The 23,048-nt window shown below is 43.1% G+C and overlaps 1 protein-coding gene across 1 annotated transcript; it reads left to right on the forward strand.

Annotated features, from left to right (window-relative positions):
* Window positions 1-10,564: 10,564 nt before the first annotated feature.
* On the forward strand, window positions 10,565-22,682 carry LOC147441523 (uncharacterized). The gene is made up of 13 exons (XM_086483136.1): window positions 10,565-10,720; window positions 11,122-11,475; window positions 11,869-12,831; window positions 13,105-13,208; window positions 13,374-13,521; window positions 13,622-13,963; window positions 14,094-14,309; window positions 14,521-14,661; window positions 14,746-14,859; window positions 14,991-15,109; window positions 15,196-15,339; window positions 21,498-21,720; window positions 21,839-22,682. The coding sequence occupies exons 1-13, from the start codon at window positions 10,661-10,663 to the stop codon at window positions 22,037-22,039; spliced, it is 3,129 nt and encodes a 1,042-aa protein (XP_086339262.1). The 5' UTR covers window positions 10,565-10,660; the 3' UTR covers window positions 22,040-22,682.
* The last annotated feature ends 366 nt before the right edge of the window (window positions 22,683-23,048 follow it).

Consider the following 23,048-nt stretch of genomic DNA (forward strand, 5'->3'; position numbering starts at 1 on the left):
AAGTACTTTGTATGTCAAAAACAGAGATAGAGTTCTCATTATGCTAACACTTTATGTGGATGATATGCTTCTTACAGGCAATACTGCAGATGAAATTGAAGCGTTTAAAGATGCTTTGAGAAAAACCTTTGAGATGTCTGATCTTGGTTTGCTACATTATTACTTGGGTATTCAGTTTGTGCAATCAGAGGATGGCATATACATGTTGCAGGCAAAATATTTGCATAAAATTTTGGACAAGTTTGGTATGCAAAATTGTAAACCAATCTCTACACCCATAGAAACTGGATCAAAGTTGAGCATGCACGATGCTGGAGAACCTTTTGACGTACATACTTATGCAGTAGCGGTTGGTTGCTTGATATATTTGGCAGGCAACACTCGTCCAGACATTCAATTTGGGGTTTCACAAGCAAGCAGATTTATGCACAGCCCAAGTATGCATCATTGGCAGGCTGTGAAGCGCATACTTCGTTACCTTTCAGGTACCCCTAATCTTTCCATGTTCTTTCCAAGGGGGGATGTGTATGGAAAGCACAGTTCTATGCAGCTTCTTGCTTACAGCGATTCAGATTGTGCTGGTGATTTTGACACACGACATTCCACAAGTGGGAATTGTTTTTTCTTGGGAAATGCATGTATATATTGGCTAAGCAAGAAGCAACCCACAGTGGCTACATCAACTTGTGAAGCTGAGTACAGGGCAGCTTTCACGGCAACAGTTGATTGTGTATGGATGTGCAGGTTATTGGCAGATCTTTGTGAGTGTCAACAAGCACCCACTACCATTTTCACTCACAGTCAAAGTGCTATGGCAGTTGCAAGGAATCCAGTATTTCATGCAAGAACAAAGCACATAGAGGTTCACTACCACTATGTCAGGGAAAGGCTACATGCAGGGGAGATCACACTAACTTACTGTCCTACACAGGATAACATTGCAGATCTATTTACGAAGATGTTATCATGAGAAAAGTTTGAAGCTTTTCGAAAAGATTTGGGCTTACTCTCATACACATGATGATCTGCTACCTTGTACGGATTCACACTATCACTATAGGGGGGATTTGTAGACATGTAGTAGTGTTAGTGTGTATACGCGCTTCACCAGGGGCACTTTTCTCCCACTGGGTTTTTCCCCTTGGACATCTGGTGTGAAAGGACACCTTATCTCTTAGGGTCTCATATAAGCTTTGTAGCTCTAAGTTTGTATATACTCTATTATTCTAATACAGAGATATAGACTACAGAGATCTCGTATGCAAGCTCTGTGTCTTCTCCTTCTCCATCTTCTTCCTACTCTGAGTTGCTATCTTCCTTCTGTTTCCTGTTTCATCATCTTCAACAATAACGTCTCCCAAAATTTAAACCTCTTCAAGATTGATGTCCAATGTTGTTATACAAATTTGTATGGGATATTGGTGACTTCTCTAGCTCGCCCCCACTTGGATTCCTGACATAATAACTAATATCTAATTCTCCTAGATTATTTTCTCATGTTAACCTGATCATTTAATATGGGGAAGTACCAGGGGAGAAAAGGCTAGAATGCTGGTTAGGCTGGTAGACCGGTCACAGTAGGGATCCTTTGGCTCATGAGATGCTCCTGCTTCCTTCTTCTTCCTCCATCATTAGGAAAAATATGGACTCTCCATGGGCCTTGTAAAAATCCCTAATTTTAAGAAAGTATGTTGTGATTAAGGGAGACAAAGGAAATGATGGGGGCTATTTTGGTAGGTCATTTTCTAACCTTCAAGCCTAGAAACGGTGGGGTAAGTAGTGACTAGGAGGCTACCTTCTCTCTCTAGCTTTTTAGCGGGTGTCATAAAGAGGGAGAGAGACCCTTGTAAAAAAAGAGAACCCCACCTTTCATTTTTTTCTAAAGGCTCGGCCAAAAATAAACCCTAAAAATTTGAAATTTATTGAAATTTTCAAAAGTAGTCATTTCCCCCCAAAAAGTGACCCCAAACCTATTCTAATATCAAAACATCATTTTTTGCCTCCAAAATCCCTTTCTCTCTCACTCCCCTTCCTGAAAGTAGCCTTGCCCACCATAGCCAGGACCTGCTGCATCTCCCTCTTCATCTAAATGCTAAATCCTCCTTCTCACTCTTACAGAATTTTGCATCTCCCTTTCCATCTACCTGCTAAACTCTCCCTCTCATTATCACACACTCCTGGATCTGCCTCTTCATCTACCTGCTAAACCCTTCCTCTCACTGTCACATTCCTCTCCTCTCTTCTTTCTATCCATGTACCCTCTTCCATTGTTCACTTTCCTCCCTCAAAAATACCAAGATCTACAGCAACTACCTCTTCATCTACCTCCTCAATCTTCCATTTCAATGTCAACGTCCCCTCCCCTGACCCTACCCCTTCCCTCCCACTCAACTTACCCTATCAACCAAGCCCACCCTGATTACAAGCTAATGTAGTTGTCTTCACATCCACCTTTGCCTCTATTGCATCCCACAACACTAATACCCAACTTTTACAAGCTATGGAAAAGACTCTAGCATACCCAACTTCTTGCAAGCTATGGAACAGAATAGTTCTTTTTCATGTAAGGTGGAGTCACATCACAAACTTTCTAGTTGGAAGGACACGGAAGGGTGCCCCTGCACCACAAGTGGAAACTCCATAGCCATGAGACAGAGATGGATCCCAAGCATAGGAAGGTCAAGTATGTCAAGCAGTGGTGATGTTACTTTACATGCACAAGGGCACTGGTTTCAAACCTGAGTGTATTTGAAGCAACATTTGAAGAATTTAGATCTGTACTCTATACATGCCGATCATGTATCCATAATGCCCAAAGCTATCAACATAGCTTTTCCTTTGTAATCTCATAAAATCATGTTTGAGGTGGTCTACAATAAACATGGTTTTGTAACAACAAGAGCTATGGATTTAATATATGAAATCTTTGATCTTGCAAATTATTTTCCATGTAGCAATTTCTTTGAAGATTTGATTCTTACTGAGGGGTTTGATGCTTATACAAGTGTGTCGCATGAATACGGTAAATTCTTGGTGAATACTAGGGGTTCATAACTGAAATAGAAAGTGTTGAACCAATGTTGAGAATTATTCTAGTGGGGAGGATTACCCATCACTCATAAGCTTACATCAAGATGGGCCATGTAATTGCATCATGGTAGCATTTCTGAGGCTGCAAAACTATATCAACCAATGCTTCAAAGGTAGGGGCTAGTTGGTTAGTTTAGGAGAGGAGGCAAGGGTGCCTATTCATGCATTGGATGGAAAAGAGGCATGGGATGGGTTTAGAAAACCTTTATTATCTCTCTCTCTCTCTCTCTCTCTCTCTCTCTCTCTCTCTCTCTCTCTCTCTTCCCCCCCCCAATATCTCTTTGCTTTCAGCTAGCTAGCCATGTATGATCAATTATTTTTTGCATAAACTTATAGAGTAACGTTTTGTACTAATAGAATATTGGCTGCTTTATGGGTAGCTTCTTTAAGAATCAATTATCTCTCTCTGTATCTGGGCAGCTCTGTTTCACTAGTAGGCCTTTGTGACACTAAAAAGTGTCTTGTACAACCAAGCAAAGCACCCCCTTTTTCTTTCGAGACCAAAACTAGAGCATACACACTATGGGACACTATCCTGAAAATCAAAGGGGGGCTTGCAACGTGCCATGGTATGAGATAGCTATTATTGCATGGTTGAGTGAAGTTTGAACATCCTGTACGACCATGTCAACCATGCCAAAGCAAGCTGGCGCACAGATAGAAGGCAAGGCAAGGGATGCATAGGCCTTGGGAGGCCCAAAGAAATCCTGCCCACAAGGGAGCGCATTTGGGCCTTCCATAGGTCTATGGAAGGCCAAAATGCGCTCCCTTGTGGGGCAGGGGTGCATGGGCCTTGGGAGGCCCAAAGAAAGCACAAGGGAGCACATTTGGGCCTTCCATAGGTCTATGGAAGGCCCAAATGCGCTCCCTTGTGGCAGGCTTTCTTTGGGCCTCCCAAGGCCTATGCACCCTCTGCCTTGCCTCCCGCTCTTTGTGCTTGCTTAGTTTTGGGCATGGTGGCCTTGGGCCTACAAGATAACCATGAACATCCATCCAAAGAAGCATTTTACAAAACAATAGCTCATATGATATATCTAGAAAAAGCAAACTCATCCTCTACTACAAATGGCTATAGATCGCTCACCATGTGCATGATGCATTCTCTACTCATTCTCTGCTACAGATGGCTCAAAGTATGCATGATGCATACTCAATTAGCAAGCAATCCAAGGAATAACTTGTCTAGGGTTTGATCCATGTATCATGTCATTTATCCATCATAAGAGTGTATCCTCAATAAAGGGGCAATGCCCTTGAGTTCCAAAAGGGTCTCTCTCTCTCTCTCTCTCTCTCTCTCTCTCTCTCTCTCTCTCTCTATCCCTAGTTATCTATCTTTGTGTTTTTTTATCTGCATGTGTATCTATCTATCTACTTATGTATCTATCTATCAAATTATCTATCCATCTATTTATCTATCTATTAACGTATTTATCTATATCTATTTGTCTGTCTGTCTATTTATCCTCCATCTATCTATGTACAATATATATATATATATATATATATATATATATATATATATATATATATATATATATATATATATATATATATATATATATATATATATATATATATATATATATATATATATATATATATATATATATATATATCCCCTATCTCTATCTTGTTTGTTCGCTCTCTTTTCTTTATTTTGATTTGATAGTCTGTGTTCCTTGGGGATTTCAAAGAACACAAGCTTATGGTTGAACTTACACAAATTCATATCAAATACAACATAATAGCATGCCATTGCATGATTGATGGCAAAGGTAGAACGAAGTGTTTGCACAATGCCAAGAGGGGATTCATGTGTGTGCTTGCAAACATGAGGGAATATGATTACTCTATCTTTCTTGGATTAGGTTTGAGTGTATTCTTTCAAAAATTTGAAGCCTGACAAATATATTGAGATAAAATCTGAGTGCTCATGAACTAAATGTTTGTTCAATGCCAAAGGAGGCTCATGTCTATGCCTGCAACACAAGGAAATATGATTGCTCTATCTTGCTTAGATTAGTCTTGAGTATCGGATTCTTCTAAGAATTTAAAGCTTGCCACCATTTTGAGATAAACTTTAAGTGCTCATACAATAGAAAATGAATCAAACCTGACTTTTGAGATTAGATGGCTTACTAGATCTACATGCAGGCACATTGCAAAGCTGTACTTGCTACCAAAAAATCAATTTACTTGATCAATTCACTTATGAGCACCAAAAATTTGGTAGGAAGAACAATACCCATACAAGATTAGATGAAACAAAAATTTATCACAAGCACAACATCATATAGTTGAAGATTAACTAGAGTGGACAAAAATGTAATGAAACAAGAGTGCTTTCTATTCAAGTAGTTTCATTACAAAGTTTGTAGCTTGGCTACAATAATAGCTTGGGATGTTATGTTCTGGATCAAATACATTGAATGGAATATAGACTGAGGCAATTGCTATGCTCTTAGCAAGGCTTGTCTCATCATTGATAACTCCATGGACCTCCATATCCACAAGTATACACACCAAACAAAGACTGTTAGAATGATCTTCTGATTGGAGAAGTCACACTTTCCACTTGACACCAAACCAAGTTGAGCCCAAGCATCCACTGCAATAACATCCTGTAATACGACAAATATGGTGTTAGCTACTATAGTTTAAATTAATATACATTGTTGAGTTATATAGATTAGTTCTTATCTATAGCATGCACAACCATAAAGGTACCCAAGAGGCATTCAAGCGGTTGCTTTGCAAGTAAGCTGGATTTAAAAATACGTTCACAAATACCGTTGTCAAAAAATATGAACACATGCAAATTAAAGAGGACATATCCATAAGATGACTTAGCATTAGACTTACAATGAGGTGCAAATTGGTTTGAATCTCTTTGCAAGTGGATCTCAGCTACACTATACACATGTTGAGTGATGGCCACCATTCCAGATTTTTTTTTGAAAGCCATCAGTCTTCACTTCCAATGGCGTTCCAGTATGCCTCGACATTGTACTCCATGAGGAACAACACTGAATGGTTGCATGTAGACCCATGAGCCTTGCTAAATACCTGTGGGATCCATTCCACCTTCGAGCTCTTTGTGTTGTGCAGTATGACCTTTTGTATCTCAAACTTGGGCCGTCTACGCGTGGTATGGGTGGACATTCTTGGGAAGAGGTCGGGTGGCCACACAGCAGAGAGAGATTGGGAAGGGGGAGGGGGGTGAGGGTTGGAGAGAAGGATAGTGAGGTATACACAGTACAGAGAGAATGAAGGGGAGAAAGGGAGAGATAGAGAGGATGGAGAGTGAGCTTTTGGCTATGGTGGGATAGTGATGAGCTTTGGGCTATGGTGGGCTGCATTGTGGAGAATGGAGGGGTGAGGGGAGGGAGAGCTAGAGAGGATGGAGAATGAGCATTTGACTATGGTGGGGTTGACTGTAGAGAGAGTGAGGAGAGGGAAGGGGGACAGCTGAAGAGGAGGATAGTGATGAGCTTTGGGCTATGGCGGGCTGCACAGCACAGAGAGAATGGAGGGGGGAGGGGAGGGAGAGCTAGAGAAGATGGAGAGTGAGCTTTTGGCTATGGTGGGGTTGACTGCACACAGAGAGTGAGGGGAGGGGAGGGGAGGGGAGGGGGCAGGGGAGAGAAGATTGTGTGTGTGTGTGTGTGTGTGTGTGTGTGTGTGTGTGTGTGTGTGTGTGAGAGAGAGAGAGAGAGAGAGAGAGAGAGAGAGAGAGGGAATTTGGAGAGAAAAAGGTACTTTTTGATGTTTGGTTATGTTTTGAGCAATTTTGGAGGGGAAATGGTCATTTTTGAGACTTTTCAAATTTTTAGGGTTTTTTGACCTGCGCAATTTTTCTTTTGGGGTCCCTTTTTGTCAAGGGTCCCTCTCTAGGCTTTATAACACCTCTTTCCCACTTTTTACCCCCCCCCCATTCCATCTCCCCTTTCTCTCTAGGAATCAAGCATTGAAGAGGGGGACAAATAGGCTGCCCCCCTATCTCTCCTTAGGCTATAGGTGATATCCCAAGAGCCCTCTCATTGGTCCTCCACTAACCCTTCCCTAATCAAAAGGGCCCTAGGAGAGTCCATATTTTTCCTAATGTCATCTTTTTCACTCCATCTCTCTTGCTTTGAAGAATATCTCCTTCTTGAACTAACTCCTTCTCTTCAATAATTTGTATATCTAGAACTTTGATCTCATATTCAAGAATATCAAAATCAGGTTTGAAACATTTAGGTGCTTAAAAATTACATTCAAGATTTGAAATTTAAGGTTTTGAAATAGCACCGCCTGAAAATATATTGGCAAGCCAACTGTCCTAAACTCCTATTCCCTTGAACTTTCCTAATTTGGTATACTCTTGCCCAACACCTGCTAGTACCCTTGCACAGATGCTTCCCCTTACCCCTACACGTATGCTTCTTGTTACCCCTGCTCGAACACCATAAATAGAAGAGAAATCTTCTATTGTCCCTTGTTAACTTACAAGATTAATCTTATTGTTCGTTCTAGCATTGTGAAATTCTTGTCTTAATGAAAAGGACCTTCTTTTAATGATCAATAGCTTTGAGTCGTTGTAGCTAAAAAAACTCTCCTGTTTTGGTTCAGCCCGCTGCCTTTATAATTTAGCCTCCAAATTTTGCATGTCTCAATGTTTGCATGTCATTTGCTTTTTTATTTTGGTGTGGTGATCTGATCTCTCATTTTGAAGGTCTGCATAGAGCCAAAAGTCAAAATCGGTAGTGAGGAGCCACAATTTCATCACCTACGTGGGCATCTTCATGTGTTGTATATTGCAGTACTTTGAAGTTTGAGGACTTCATCTCCCACGTCTGTGGAACTTCAACATCTTCATCACCTACATACTTATTGCAACACTTGTGGTTGGAAGAGTTTTAGTCCTTAAACTAAAGTGCAGCCTTGGTGCATCATGCCTATGCAAGGAACTCCATAAATTGAGATAGCCAAGGGTACGTACGAGCTCAAAGTGGTGCCTTCAAGAAGCACATACGGATCCAAAAGCTATCTACATTTCAACCTATCATTCAATTGCCTCTACATGAGGATGCAAGAGTACTTGCCCCTCGTTTCAAAGGTCTACACAACGTCAAAAGCCAACATCAAGTGTCCTAACAAAGTCTCAATAGAGTTCATTATGCACAGAGCCAGAAGTCAACATCGGATGTCTTGATCGACAGAGGGAACACCAATTGAGATAGATTAAAGGCATGCTAGAGGTAGTAATCGAGGACTTCTAGCTATCGACGTTGAATCCTTGATAATGAATATGTCTCTAGTCTTGATACCAGATATGTCTAGTTTGAACTTTCAAAGCTTATTTCTTGATGTGAGAAAATGTTGATTGTAGTGACCTCTCTCACCATTTGGCTCCTATGGGTGAGTTTGCTATGAGGGATGCACTCCAAGCTTCGTGAGTACTCCATCTAAAGTTTGCACACCAAAGAGAGGAGCAATAGCAAAGGAACATGCTTGATTCCATCCCAAAGAGTCCTTGGGAAGATCGCATGCTAGAAATAGGAGAGCAGAATCTTGATGAGGTTTCTATATAAAATGCCATCTCTTGGAATGCATTGATTATAGGATATGCCCAACATGGCTATAGCAAGGAAGCTTTGGATTCATTGCTCCTCTTCCACTACTATGACAGCTTACTTAACCCAACCTTGCCAATGTTTTGCATCAGTCTTTGCCCTTACATATGTACCCCAACATATTACTCAACCCAATCCTACCAGCAACTTGCTTGATTGCCCCCTATTAATTGAGCCATTCTACTGTAGTTATTGCGTTGGAGCTTATGAACTGACACCCATCACCTCCTCGACAACAAGTAAGAAGACAGTTGTTAATGATTGAGACATGGAAACTTTGCAATTTATAAGATGCTTCATGGCAACAACGTGCCATAAAACCATCTACCCATATTAGGTTGGAGTTAGGTGAACCCAGTCTACAGAGGCGCCGGAGGGGCCTCCGTCCCTTTTTGTAATCAACTTTTTGAATCAATACAAAGCGCCCATCACGGGCTTGTTTCTCCAAATCTTGTCTCGCGCATCCCTTTGAAATTCTTGCTCAACTTGTTGTGAAGTCGGCTAACTTGTATTCAGGTGAAGGATCGGCGAACGCGCACGGCCCCTAAGTCCAATTTACAGGCCGCTTTCCAGGGTCCCGTAACACTTGCTATTTTATGTGTGACCAGAAAGGACATATATTCACAACATTGGAGGTTTTGACTACACAATCACGATTCGAGCTCGACAACACTGTAAGGTCTGTTATCTGTATACAATTCTCCATGCCTTTGCACAACACATAAATCCTACAGGGCAAGGCATAGCTTTTGTTTCTTATAATTTTTGGAGAGACGTGCACTAGGTATTTAGCATTTTCACTTTGTGCCTACCTGTAAGAAAAAATGTTTAAGTATTCACACTGCTTTTATGTAGCTTGATTCAAACATTGTCCTCTAGCTTGCACAATTGGACGACACCCATACACGATTATTAGGTTGATAGTGCAGTTCAGTTTTTAGTATGTTGATTCTTTTTGTACTTTTTGAGTTTGTCAATGCTTCCTTAAGTTTAGTTTAGCCACATGTTTTCCTCCGTGGTGCATGCTCAATTTGAATCTATATATCAAATAGACAGTACTTCTTTTCTCATAGTTTGGCAATTCAAGTTATGTATTAAAGTACTCAATGCACTCTGTACATGTTTGCTTTATTCCTAAGTTGTTGATGTGAATCTACATATGTCCTTGTTTGGCAATGCATCTTATATATTGCAACCCAACGTTCTCCTTTGCATAATCGTTATGTGATATGAGGACAACCTTTTATCCCAGCGTTTTTCTTTTCAAATATGTTTTGCACTAGGTTCTGTGATCGCCAACCAAGACTCTTTGCTCCCTCTGATTGTGACAACACATAGTACTCTCTCTCTCTCTCTCTCTCTCTCTCTCTCTCTCTCTCTCTCTCTCTCTCAGGTTGTTCTATGAGAAATAAGAGAAATTTGACTAAGCTTGATTTAGAGTAATAAATATACATGCAATTCTTTTTAAAAAGTTCGTCAATGCCATAAAGTTGGACCATTTTACAGACAACTAATCATCATACACACATTTTTTTTTTAAAGATTTGTCAATGCGCTTTGTACTTTGTTTACTTCGATGCTAGATGCTTGATGTCAATTTGCCTAGTAGGTTTTGTAGCAATGCCCACCAAGAACAAGAAAGACTAATTATCCCCAATAGTCCTTGCGCTCAGCTCTTGAATATGCCCTCCCAAACTGAAAACAGCGCAGCACAGTTAGCTATGTTAAGGTTGAGGTTGAGGTAGGCCTATGGGTTCTTTGCTTGGAAAGTGACATTATGAGAGGACTTAAAATTAAAAGAAACATTTGCATAAAAAGAGAAAAGACTTGCAGTCAAGCGCCACCCTGTTATGTGCCGTGGAGTGCTCTCCAAGTCCACGGCCCTAGGCCTCCCCCTCCCTTCTCTATATTAAGCGACCTTTCATACTCGCTGCCCCTCCCTCGACGACATCGACATGGCTGCTACCACAATCCAAGCCTACTCTCAGAGCCGTCTTCTCAGAGATCTTCAAGAGGTACCCTTTCTCACGCGTGCCCGTGTGTGTGTGATTTCACAGCTAAAGCCATGCAAGCGTAAGATGATGAGAGGTGTGTGTGTGTGTGTGTGTGTGTGTGTGTGTGTGTGTGTGTGTGAGAGAGAGAGAGAGAGAGAGAGAGAGAGAGAGAGAGCGCCCAAAAGGTCTTTGATGTCTGCATAAATGTATGTGTTTGTGAATGTATTGTCTGGATAAATCAGCATACGGCATGTCTGTACATGCATACATACATGTCTACGTATTACAGACCTATGGTTTATGTACACACGAGCGCGCGCGCGAGAGAGAGAGTGTCATCTTTTTTGTCTACTTTATAAATGTATAAGGATAAGGATGCTACGTTTCTATGCATCGTCTGATTACGTACTATCCTAGTACAGGTTCTAAACAACCCTCTTCCAAATGTGGTGGGAAGGCCCTTGGAAGAGAACATCTTTGAGTGGCATGTCAATGTTAGAGCAGAGGATGACAGCAATCAACTCTCAGGAGGCACCTTCCATGTCAAGCTTCTGTTCCCACCACACTATCCGAATGAGGGGCCGGAGCTCTACATTGGCACTCCCCTCCCACATCCCAACATCTATCCAGCTGGATCTCCAGGACAATGGAAATTATCCTTGTGGGATTGCATTCCTGGTTTTAAAGGATGGAGCGCTGCTTATTCTGCACAAAGCATTCTTTTGCAACTTCAAACGTTTGTATTACGGGAGGATCTGCAATATCACCACGGCAATGTAAGTGCAGGCAGCATAGATGTCCTTTTGAGCTCTTATTTTCTGCTTCAAAATGGTGGCCGGCGGATGTGAAGTGATTGTCAAATTCTGTTCATTTGATTACACGATAAACCTTTTAGTAAGCATTGCTAGAACTGGAATGGCAAACATGTGTGGTGGTGGAGTGGTTTTTGATATGTTGTTTTACTCTTAGCTTTCAGTTAATCTTCTCACATGCAGTAAGAACAAAAGATATCATCTGTAAAAGGGTTTTATTAGCAGCTACTCTAAGATCCATGCCTTATCATGTATCTGGGTATTATGAAGGAATCAGCCTAAAGCATATAATCATTATATGGTGGTTTTTTTTAACTTATCGGGCACGGTGCAATGTTCTCATGTGTATGCTCTCAGGTTATCAGCCAAGAGCACGCCGTAGACCTTGCAAATGTGTTCACATGCTCAGAATGTGCACACAAGGGGACTGACCCATATCCAGCATTTCATACCCAAGAAGAGCTGGAGGGAGCACTGAGGAACAGAACGAAGTTGTTGGTATCCCGCCCAGTCATTTCTCAAGTGCTTAAGTCCTTGAAACAGTTGGATCAAAGGCAGCAACAAGCTCCGCGTCTTCAGCAGTCTGTTGAACAGAGCTCCACCATTCTACCATCTTCTAAACCATTAAAAGTCGAACAAAATACAAATGTAAATAGTCATGAAGACAGGAGCACTTCTCTAAAGGGGCCTTCTCACCCTGTAGTTGCTAATATGCAGCATACAATTGTGGATATTCCTGAGCTGGATAAAAGGATTCGTAGCAAGAAAAGCCAGGTTGTGCTGCCAGAAAGCAATCTAACTGTTCAGCAAGATGATGAAGAGGATGGGTGGCAGACAGTTAAACGAGGAAAACATTGTTTGTATGCATCTATCAACCTTAAAATCTCCAACGAAAAAATCAGCTACCCCCTTGATTCAACTCCTAAGGAGGAAATGCCGAAGATTGCGAAGACTACTTTGGGGGAAGCCTCTTCTTGTCAAGAAACATCTGCTTCTGATAGTGCCTCATCTGTTTCCAAACCTGCATTATCTGCCAAGGCAAAAGCTTCTAGAGCTGCGAGAAAGATTCGGGCTAGGACTATGCGACGAAAATGTGGCAAGGCCACGGATGAAGCTGCAGATCAATCAGGGACTAGGAATGTGGATGAAACTGCAGATCAATTGGAGACTACAAATGTTGACGTTCATGCTACCGAGATCAACAAGGATGAGCTATCAGAAGTTCAAGCTATGGGCTTGTTTGGCTTGCTTCCTGTGGAAGCTTTGTCGTTGGTCATCTCAAAATTGACCACAAGTGACCTCGCCGCACTTTCCATGACAGTGAGTTCATTTTCTACTGTGATGAAATCCTTGCAACTAGTCGCATGCACATACAAACAAAACCATAAAATAATGGTGTTTGGTCTTCATGAGTCCTATTAAGGTGCACCAACATTGTGGATGCTTTTGAACATAGTTCTTGACAGTCCTATGAGGTTTATGCATAATCGCACACCCATATGCATGCTTCTACATGCACACGTATGTACGTACAACACATATACCCACACACAGGCATTCTCGGCATTGGGAATAAATGATTGCGATTTGCAGTGCCATGGTATGAGAGAAGCGAGCGAGGATGGCTTTGTTTGGAAGGAGCTCTTACACCGTCATTTCCCAGCAACATCACTCCAAGCAGCCACAATAAATGACTGGTGAGTGTATTGAGTGCATTCTTTGGTTGATTCAAGACTCTTATTTTACATACAAGGGCTGATGTAATGCCGTCGGGCCTGTAATTTTGACCACGTAATACAAAAGGGCACCGAGCCCCACTTCTTTTACCAAAAATAAACATGTGGTTAACTCTTATTTTACAGGAAGCATGCCTACATGCTAGAAAGCAGCAACATTACAAGCAGCTTGCAATGCTTTCATTCAAAAGTAACATTTGACAAGGACGTTCTTGGATACCCTGTCGCATTTACAGTCAATCCGCGCACAAAATGCGTGGATTATATAGAAATTGTAAGCGAATTCTCAAAGTTTGATTTCACTAGAAGTTCTTGACTTCAGATGCTTGCCAACGTTCCTAACATTTTATGTGCTTCATTGTCCTTTGCCTCAGGCAAGTTTTGATCTTCTTTCTCAGACGGCATATGATGAGCAGAAGGTTCGATTTACGCCGAATAATGATAGATTTGATCTTCTTCTACCTTTGTACATTAATCAAGAACACTTCGAGAGGGGACTTCCGCTATTGATGCGAACAGCCCGTGCATTGTGTCCTGACATGAATTCTTTTACATTCAAGCCTGAGATGGTGCTAAGCTTCATGCCCAAGCTTTTGAATACAATGGTTGTACTCTTGTCTGGTAAGGGGATTTCAGCAAGTGACCGTGCCACCGATGGTTTTTGTGCAATTCATCGCCTCTTCTTGGCCTTATGTGACAAATTTAGCCTATGGAAGGTATACTCATTGTCAGCATTTTTCTTCAACTTAGCACGTATATGCCATGCACATGCACACTCATGGATTGAGTTTATGAAAGTGACTGCTTTTGTCCAAATTTTTATCCAACTTTTTTCTCCCATTCCAGGAGGCAGAGAAATGGGTGCTGAAGTTTGTGAGGTCCGAAAAAGCTCGAAGTAAAGAGGAGTGTCCGAGCCTTGGTGACTTCATAAGCCTTCTGACTGTGTGCTCAAGCAAAGAAGCAGGCTGGGAAAATTTCATACGCCCGTGGGTTTCTGAATTATTTGACAGAGGAGTTATATGGGTGTGCAAAGCACATCCTAATTTGGTGGAAAAGTTGAAAGTAAGATTAGAAGCATTCTTTGTGTTCTTTCAAATCATTGTTTTTCGATGCATGAAGAGTGATCTAAAAATGTTTAGAGATTTTTGGAAGTGAGCTACATATATACTTGTTCTCGCATAAGTTTTCATGTGTGTTCTCGCATATAATCTTTGTCTGTGTTTCATGCCCTCTCTGTGCCTTTGTTTTCAACCATTTCGTAATCAATCTCCAGGTAAGTCCGAAAGCAAGAGGAGTTGACAAGGAGCTTTTAGCATTATCATGGGATGGGCGCAAAATAAGCTTGCGCTTGGCCATCTTCTTTTGTGGGTTTATAAACATACTTGCAAGACCACGGGGTGTCTCGCTTTCCAAGGTCCATAAGTAACTCAATTATGGCCTTTAATTGCCCTTAAATTCTCATGTGTGTAGATTATTGACAATATTGAACGATTGGCAGGTAGCAGCATCATATGATGCTTTGTATGGCATGGCTTCACTCCCAATGAAGAAGCGTATGCAAGAATTTGGAAAGAAGACAATGAAAGTTGATAACTGGCCTACATTCTTTAAGGTAAGAATTCAAATGTTATGGCAATCACAAGGTCCTATCAACCAGTGTTTAGATTTAGCTAAACTTCAGTTCTTCAATCATATCATGTGCAATTGAATGTGTGTGTGTCTGTGGGCGCTTTTCATGTGTAGGCCATTGGTCTTCAAACACCAACTGAGGAGTACATGACTGGATGGTTACGTCAAAGCTGGTTCAGCTCCTTACGAAAGGGTTACCACAAAAACAACACCAATTTCACTGCTATTCAAAAGTATGGAACCTCCCACAGGTTTCACTCGTGTAGGCAGATGCGATTAACTGTTCTAATTTTGTGTTGATTATGTATCTGCTTTGCAGACATGGTGTATCCAAGATACTACTGAAGGGTGAGACCACTCACCTGGGCGTAGACTCGACAGTGTTCATGAACGAGAAGTGGCGTTATGAAGGCTCCCAAAAGTATTTAGATGCATCTTGCTTGTTGTACGACTTCGATGGCAGGTGACAACAAACATATTTGAGATGGGCATTTGTCTGTGACGCGCGTGCGCGTGTGTGTGTGTGTGTGTGTGTGTGAGAGAGAGAGAGAGAGAGAGAGAGAGAGAGAGAGAGAGGAATTTTTTTTAAAAAAAATTGTGCAAAACTCACAAGTGTGAGTGAATTATATTGATCATCTCAAAAAATTACAAGAACTTGCCATGCTCGTGCCGAGCCATGACACCATCCAGAGACCAAACTTACATCAGCTATCTGTGGAGCCACCCCTAACGACCTGCCCCCATGCCCTTGATACACAAGGTTCATTATCATGTTCTTCACTAATCTTCTGGTTTCATGATTTTCCCCTTACCTAAGCATTCCGCTGACAACAAGGCACAGGTAACCCTAGACCAATCATCCGAGTCTTGCTTGCGCCCGAGCGTCCATATTAGCACTCTGCTTTCTTGTATAATTTCTGCGAAGCTTGCCATGTCAGGAACTCCTTTGAACACATGGCGGTTCCTTGTTTGCCATACATTATGTAAAAAGTAAAACCTGATAATTTGAGTACAGATAAGGATGGCATATTAACATCTTCAAAAGGCAAAGATGACCTATGAGACCAATCTGTTATAGAATAGTGAATCTGATATCATGTCTGGGTACAAAAGAACTAGAACAAAAATACTACTACTACCAGAATCCATCCTCATCTGCACTCTAGATGTCAAGAGTATGGCTCGAACTCTCTGCTGTAGTCTCCGTCGATGCTGAGAGAGAGAGAGAGAGAGAGAGAGAGAGAGAGAGAGAGAGAGAAATGAAATGAATTGAAATGTTATATTAACGTCTTCAAAAGGCCAAAGTGACCTGTGAGACCAGAAAGTTACAACGTGGTGGATCTGATACAAAGTCAGAGTAACAAGATAACAAAATGATAGCGATGGCAAAATGACAAAATAAAATACTATGGAATCATGAACTGCTAGGTGTGAACTAAGGAACTAAACAGCTAGCTGGGATAGCTAGATCACAGGAGATCCAACATCGGTCGCTGGCGGATCTCATCAATCTCCTCCATGGTCAGTAGTTTGACCGGGTGTCGTGCATGTCGAGCCAAAGTGATCCGAATCCTCTGATGCAACCTCCGTCGATGCTGTGTAGTCCTCCGCAGTCGTGAGCATCTGCCCAGCTCAGTCGCTCGGTCGATCAGTGTGCCTCTCGTATGAGGCGACAAGCTCTACTGTGGTAGTAACTCCTCCGGGTGTCCAGTGGCAGCTATAAAGAAGTCTGTGATCTGTCTCTGAGACTGGCTAGGCTCTCCTCTCATCGGGCTCTCTTTGTGTCTGCGCAGCTCGAGCAAAAACAAACCCAAGCATCTCTGATCCTCGTACCGCATGACTCTAGAGAATGGTCCAAAGCCCTCTCTGAACAAGCAATGGAAGCGGCCTTGTATCTCGTAGTAGACGGGGCAGTGGCATGTGTAGTGCAACTCTGTCTCAGGCTCGATGTCACACAGGGGGCATGTCCTGGCCTCTGCTGGTACTCCGTTGTATCTCCCAATCTCGGTCCGCAGCTGGTGTGAGGATGTGCGTATCTGGCCAATAGCACATCGTATGCCATGAGACAAGTGGGTGTCCATGTAGTTGGGCCTTGTTACAAAACCATCCTCCGTAAGCTGGAGGAGATGCTCTCTGTAGAAAGCCATCTTCGTGCCCAGCTCCTGTGCTGGCTGTATCCATGTCCTCTTGGTGTCTAGCTGAGTCAAGTCCTGGCGAATGAGCCCGGTGATCTCGGACTATGTAAGAGTCAGAGAGGGTGCATCCAGAGAGAAAATGAAATGAAATGAAATGTTATATTAACGTCTTCAAAAGGCCAAAATGACCTATGAGACCAATCAGTTACAAAATAGTGAATCTAATACCATGTCTGGGTACAAAAGAACTAGAAAAGAACTAGAAGTGGAACAAAATACTACTACTACTACTACAATCTAAAACTACGTGGGTGTAGCAGCTGATACAATAGGTACCCGGTAAACTGGATGTAACAGTGTGTGAAACAAAGATGGAAGAAATGGTGAGGATCCATCCTCATCTGCACTCTGGATGTCGAGAGAGTATGGCTCGAATCTTCTGTTGTAGTCTCCGTCGATGCTGTGTAGCTCCTCTCCTCAGTCGCGGTCGTCTGTATCTCTGTAGCTCCAATGCTCGGTCGATGAGAGTGCCAGTAGTGGTCGAATGAGTGTGGGACGAGCTCTGCAGTGGTGGCTGCTCCTCTGGCTGTCCCATATCTAGTGAAAAGAAATCTGTAATGTGTCTCTGGGACTGCCTCTCTCTAGCTCTCCCCAGTAAAGTGTCTCTATACCTGTGTAACTCAAGTAGATATAGTCCAAGACATCTCTGATCCTCATAACTCATGACCCTAGATAGAGGACCAAAACCCTCTCTGAATAAGCAGTGGAAACGCCCCCGTATCTCATAGAACACTGTGCAATGACATATGTAGTGCAACTCTGTCTCTGGCTGTCTCTGGCATAATCGGCATATCCTGCTGTCTGCTGGTATCCCTCTAAATCTACCAGTCTCAATCTCGAGCTGATGTGAGGATGTGCGTATCTGACCAATGGCACAACGTAAACCATGAGACATATGTGTGTCCATGTAGCTGGGTCGAATCACAAACCCATCTCCTGTGAGGTGGAGAAGATGCTCTCTATAGAAAGCCATCTTCGTGCTCAACTCCTGAGGCGGCTCTATCCATGTCCTCCTGGTGTCGAGCTGGATCAGGTCCTGACGAATGAGTCTAGTGATCTCCACCCGTGTAAGAGACAGCGAGGGTGCCTGAAGAGAATACTGGAAAGGGGGCAACCTGTCCATGGTGAAGCCATGCGTCTGAAACCATGAAGTCATCTGTGCATACCAGCATGAAGTGTCCCCCTGTAGAGCTAACTGTCTGGAAGACTCAAGGGCCAATCTAGCATATCTGTCTCTAGTAGTATCCCATAGGCTGTGCACAAAGGACACTGATCTGGTAAGCGCCTCAATCTCCATGGGGGGGGCAGCTAGCTCTGCTCGAATGATCGCGTGAGGTACGGAGGCCTTGGCTCTAATCAATCGGGAGATCATAGATACCAAGGGCCTCTCCATACGTCTCCAACCATCCTGGCCTACAGAAGGTCCCCATACCTGTACCCCATACATCATAGCTGAGGCTACTAAAGTATCAAAGAGCCATAACTTTGTCCGAGGTTCCTGGAACTGAACCTGCGAACACATCCTCTCCAAGCCTCCCAAGGCCGCATAAGCTCTGGTTAGTCTAGTCTTTGCTGCTCTCCCCAAAGAAAACCTCGGCCCAGTGAAGACTATCCCAAGGTAAGTGTATGCATCTGTATACTCCACAATCTCTTGACCATACGTGAAGATCGGTGCCGATCTCCTGATCCACTGCGGTGTGGTGTTAAACACCATGACCTTGGTTTTACCAAGGTTTACAGACAATCCACTATCCTCTGCAAAACTGTGTAATGCATCCAACTGTCGCTGCATACCCTCTGGTGAGTCAGAGATCAAGACAATATCATCAGCATATAACAACAATGGGATCCACGTCCCTGCCAGTTGGGCACCTCTATCACCCTCTCTGTCAATGTAATCAGACACCTCATCAACATACATACCAAATAGAGTAGGAGACAATGGGCAACCCTGTTTCACCCCGATAGTGGAGTGAACTAAGTCAGATATCCCCTCTGGGGTGCGTACATGTCCCATCACTGATCTGTATAAAGCCATAATCCCCCAAATCAACACTGTGGGCACCCCCATCTCCTGCAGTCTGCGCATCAGTCGAGCTCTCGGTACCATGTCAAATGCTTTGCGGAAATCCACAAAGCTACAATAAATCCGTCTCCCATGTGACCTGCCCTCCTCAATGATAGCTCTGAGTGTCAGAATATGGTCAAGAGTGGAGAAACCCCTCCTGAAACCTGCCTGTCCCTTTGCCCGTACACCCTCACCCTCTGCCCAGTTACTCAACTGCTGCTCAATAATGGATGCATACAATCGTGCCAGTGTGTGTCCAACCATAATAGTGCGGTAATTTCCAGGCTCTGTAGGATCACCTGCCTTGAATATAGGCACAATAGTAGACAACCTCCAAGTCTCAGGTAATCCCTCACACATGGCACGATTGAACAACACTGCAAGAACCTCCATCAGCATATCCCTAGCATGTATAAAGTGCTCCGCTACTAGACCGTCATGATCGTAAGCCCTCCTGGTCCTCATCCTGTCAATGGCTCTCTTTACCATCTCAATGGTAAAGAAGGTGCTCGTAGGTGGACATGGCTCTGTAGGATCTGGAAGGGGATCTTGCCCAGGAACCGTATATAACGATGTCGCATACTGGCCCCACACATCAGGAGAAGTAATCACTGGGGGAGGGGAGTGCTCATGGAAGAGTCGCCATGCCTCGCTTGAGTCTCTACTCAAGAACAACTGATACAAGTCTCGCTCCATCTGGGCCAGGTAAGCTCGTTTCTTCTTTCGCACAAGGCGCCAGAAAGCAATCCGCGACTGTCTGTAGGTGATGACTCCTAAATGAAGATCCCTCTGAAGCTGGGCTCTCATCTCTCTGCACTCCTCATCATACCAACTATTCTGGGGCATGCTCCCAGAATGTCGCCTCCGATCCGGTTGAGTGTGTGGGTATGCCTCTGATGCTGCATCATGTAGTGTCTCAGTCAATAAAGTAGTGCACTCCTCTACTGAGAGGCCTGGAGCAACTGTGCATAGACGATCCCAGATCGCCTCTGTATAAACCGAGTCAGTCTCTGGTGTAAATGTATAACGGGTGTGTGACCTGCCTCCTGATTTCTGGGCTGTACTAAACTGAAAAGATACGGACAGTGTCAAGAGAGCATGATCCACTGCTACGCCCACTGGTCTGGCTGCCACTGTGAAATCCTGAATACAAGGAATAAAGCTCGGCTGTGTCATAACATAGTCCACTGTACTGGCCCCATGTCTGTGTGGAAAGCATGTGAAGCCTGCTGCTCCAGGAAACCGCTGTAAGCCATTAAGTATGGCTAGCCCATGTGTAGTCGTCATCTCCGTGAGGTATCTCCCATACTCAGTCTGCTCTCTGTCATGTGAGCATCTGTCAAACCCCAGCTCACCCACATCCAACTCTCTAAGCATCTCATCTGAGGTGTCGTAGAAGACTGTCTGACAGTTGCCCGTTCGAGCATTGAAGTCTCCTAGGAGGATGATATCACCATCCCTAGAAAACTCCCATATATCATCATCTAGAATTGAGAAAGGCGACTGCCCTCTGGATACAGCATATACTGACGTACTGGGGGGGAAGTAACATATAGCAATATATAGAAATCGACCTGTGTCAGCTCTCAGCCTCACCCACATGTATCTAGCCTGATCATCTCTCCGTACAATATGTAGTAGTGGCTGTAGCTCCTCCCTAAACAACACCGCTACTCCTCCTGAACCTCTACTCCCATGCTCAGATCTCGTGACTGTTCTGTGGGCTGTCTCCCATTTGTATCCCACCACATGTGGCAACAGTTGGCCAGGGGCCTGGTGAGTCTCTGAAAAGAAAACAATGTCCTTGTCTCTGAAACTGTCCTCAAAGGCACCAACATCCAACCTCATAGACCCATTACAATTCCAAGTCGCCATCCTCAATGTGGTCCCATAGGTCTCGCACCGTCATGTAGAGCGCCGCTCTACAATCACCACCCGACCATCTCTGTAAAAGGCCATCTTCCCCTTCTCCCTTGCCGCTTGAATCTCGGGCATTACTTCTCTCATATGCGCAAGTTGTGAGAGAGTGAGGTCATCGCCTAAGAAAATACCTGTCTTCTTGAGAGTAGGTCTCTTCCTCAAGAATTCCTTCTTCTCTTCCAATGAGAGAGAGAGAGAGAGAGAGAGAGAGAGAGAGAGAGAGGATGAAATGAAATGATAAATCAACCCATGAGACGAATCATTACAAACTGGTGAATCAGATCCCATGTCTAGGTATAAAAAAGAGATACGAAAATGAGTCTAGAAGTGCTACTAGCTGGAACTGTGTGGGGTGTGTGTGTGTTAGAGAGAGAGAGAGAGAGAGAGAGAGAGAGAGAGAGAGAGAGAGAGAGAGAGAGAGAGAGTATTTTTTCACAGGTTCATACAAGTGGTGGACTTCCAACATCTGGAATATGCCGGGATCAGGCACTCTGGAGATGTGATTGATGTCGATAAAGGAGAAGGAACCCATACAATACATATTGACTTGATGAGGCTGAACATGAAAGTGAAAGAGCTGTATTTCACAATGAGTGGATATGCAGGAGTTCGGTTGAAGGACATACGCCTCCCCTTTGTGCAGCTCTTGGATCAAAAAACGGTCTGTGTCCCTGCTGCCCCAAAACACACACACAACATGCCCACCCATAGCACTCTACAAAAATTATAGGCTGATTGAATTTTCTTGTTAACAATATCACATGATTTCTCTGATGCAGGGAAAGGAGCTCTGTGAGTACCACCTAGAAGATAAGAATCTTGGTGAGCATCGCTCTGTTGTCATGTGCCGATTGTATCGAAATGAAGCTAGTAAATCAGCAAGCTGGCATGTAGAAGCAATTGGACATCTTGGCGCAGGGTCGGCAGATTACTATCAACCCATTAAGGACTGGATTGAGCAACGAGCGCAGAAAAGTTGATCCGCTCTTTGGATCAGAATCCATGTATAGCAAGCAAACCAGGATCCCATGTATGGCAAGCACATCGCAACATCTAAAATCCAGCTTGAGACGATGAGCAACTGTGGTGTTGTGAAGAGGTTCTCGGCAGTCTTTCTATGGAAGCACAGAAAGCCATTCTTTTATTCTTGGATACACACAAAATTTGCTGGAAATCCATTGAAGCTTTTGGCTTGGAGCAGCTACAAGAGATGATGCTTTGATCACCAAGAATGAGCTATGTACCGTTGAAAGATCAAACAAAAGGTTAGAGACCCCTTTTTACAGGTGCAGGTTGGGTTTTTGGTCCCTCAGATCGTCTCTGATTCCCTCCCTCTTATCAGCTGAGATATGTGAAAATATATAGAGACACATCAAGAAGGCCAAAGGGGTTGTAAGCAGGGCTTGGTACAAGTATATGAGCTTGAATTCTAATACAACCAAACAAGGCTTGAAAAAAATTGATCCCAAGAAACCCTCTAGTTCCTTTTTTGCCAAAAGCAGAATGTATTGTTTGGAAAAACAAAAATTCCACATGACACTGATTCTACAAAGATTCAAAGAGACAAAATTCTGCCAGGGTAATCGCAAACCTACAAGAAATAGAGAGCTGGGAAATTTTTAAGTGGCTCTCTCTCTCTCTCTCTCTCTCTCTCTCTCTCTCTCTGAAAATCTTTCTATTTTCATCCTTTTAATAATTAATAGCTACATCTTGCTCATGATGAGCAAAGCTTGAGCTTTAGTCTTTTTATCCAATCCATTATGGCTATCTTCCAGGAATCCAATCTCTAATAAGCTTAGCAGGAAGGGATTCAGAAGAATGAATCTGATTCTCAAATACCCTCTTTCTGTCTTTGTGTGCGCATCGTGAAATTTTCCGTGCGTGACCAAATGTTGGATGATTTGGATAAGCCATAGAGCTGGTTGTTTGAAAAGAGCTTTCTTGAGGAGAGCTGCACATGCTTGCTTTTCATATTCCCATACATATTGC

The sequence above is a fragment of the Adiantum capillus-veneris genome, chromosome 15 (assembly GCF_014529385.1).
Source record: "Adiantum capillus-veneris isolate H3 chromosome 15, ASM1452938v2, whole genome shotgun sequence".
NCBI classification, from domain to species: Eukaryota; Viridiplantae; Streptophyta; class Polypodiopsida; order Polypodiales; family Pteridaceae; genus Adiantum; species Adiantum capillus-veneris.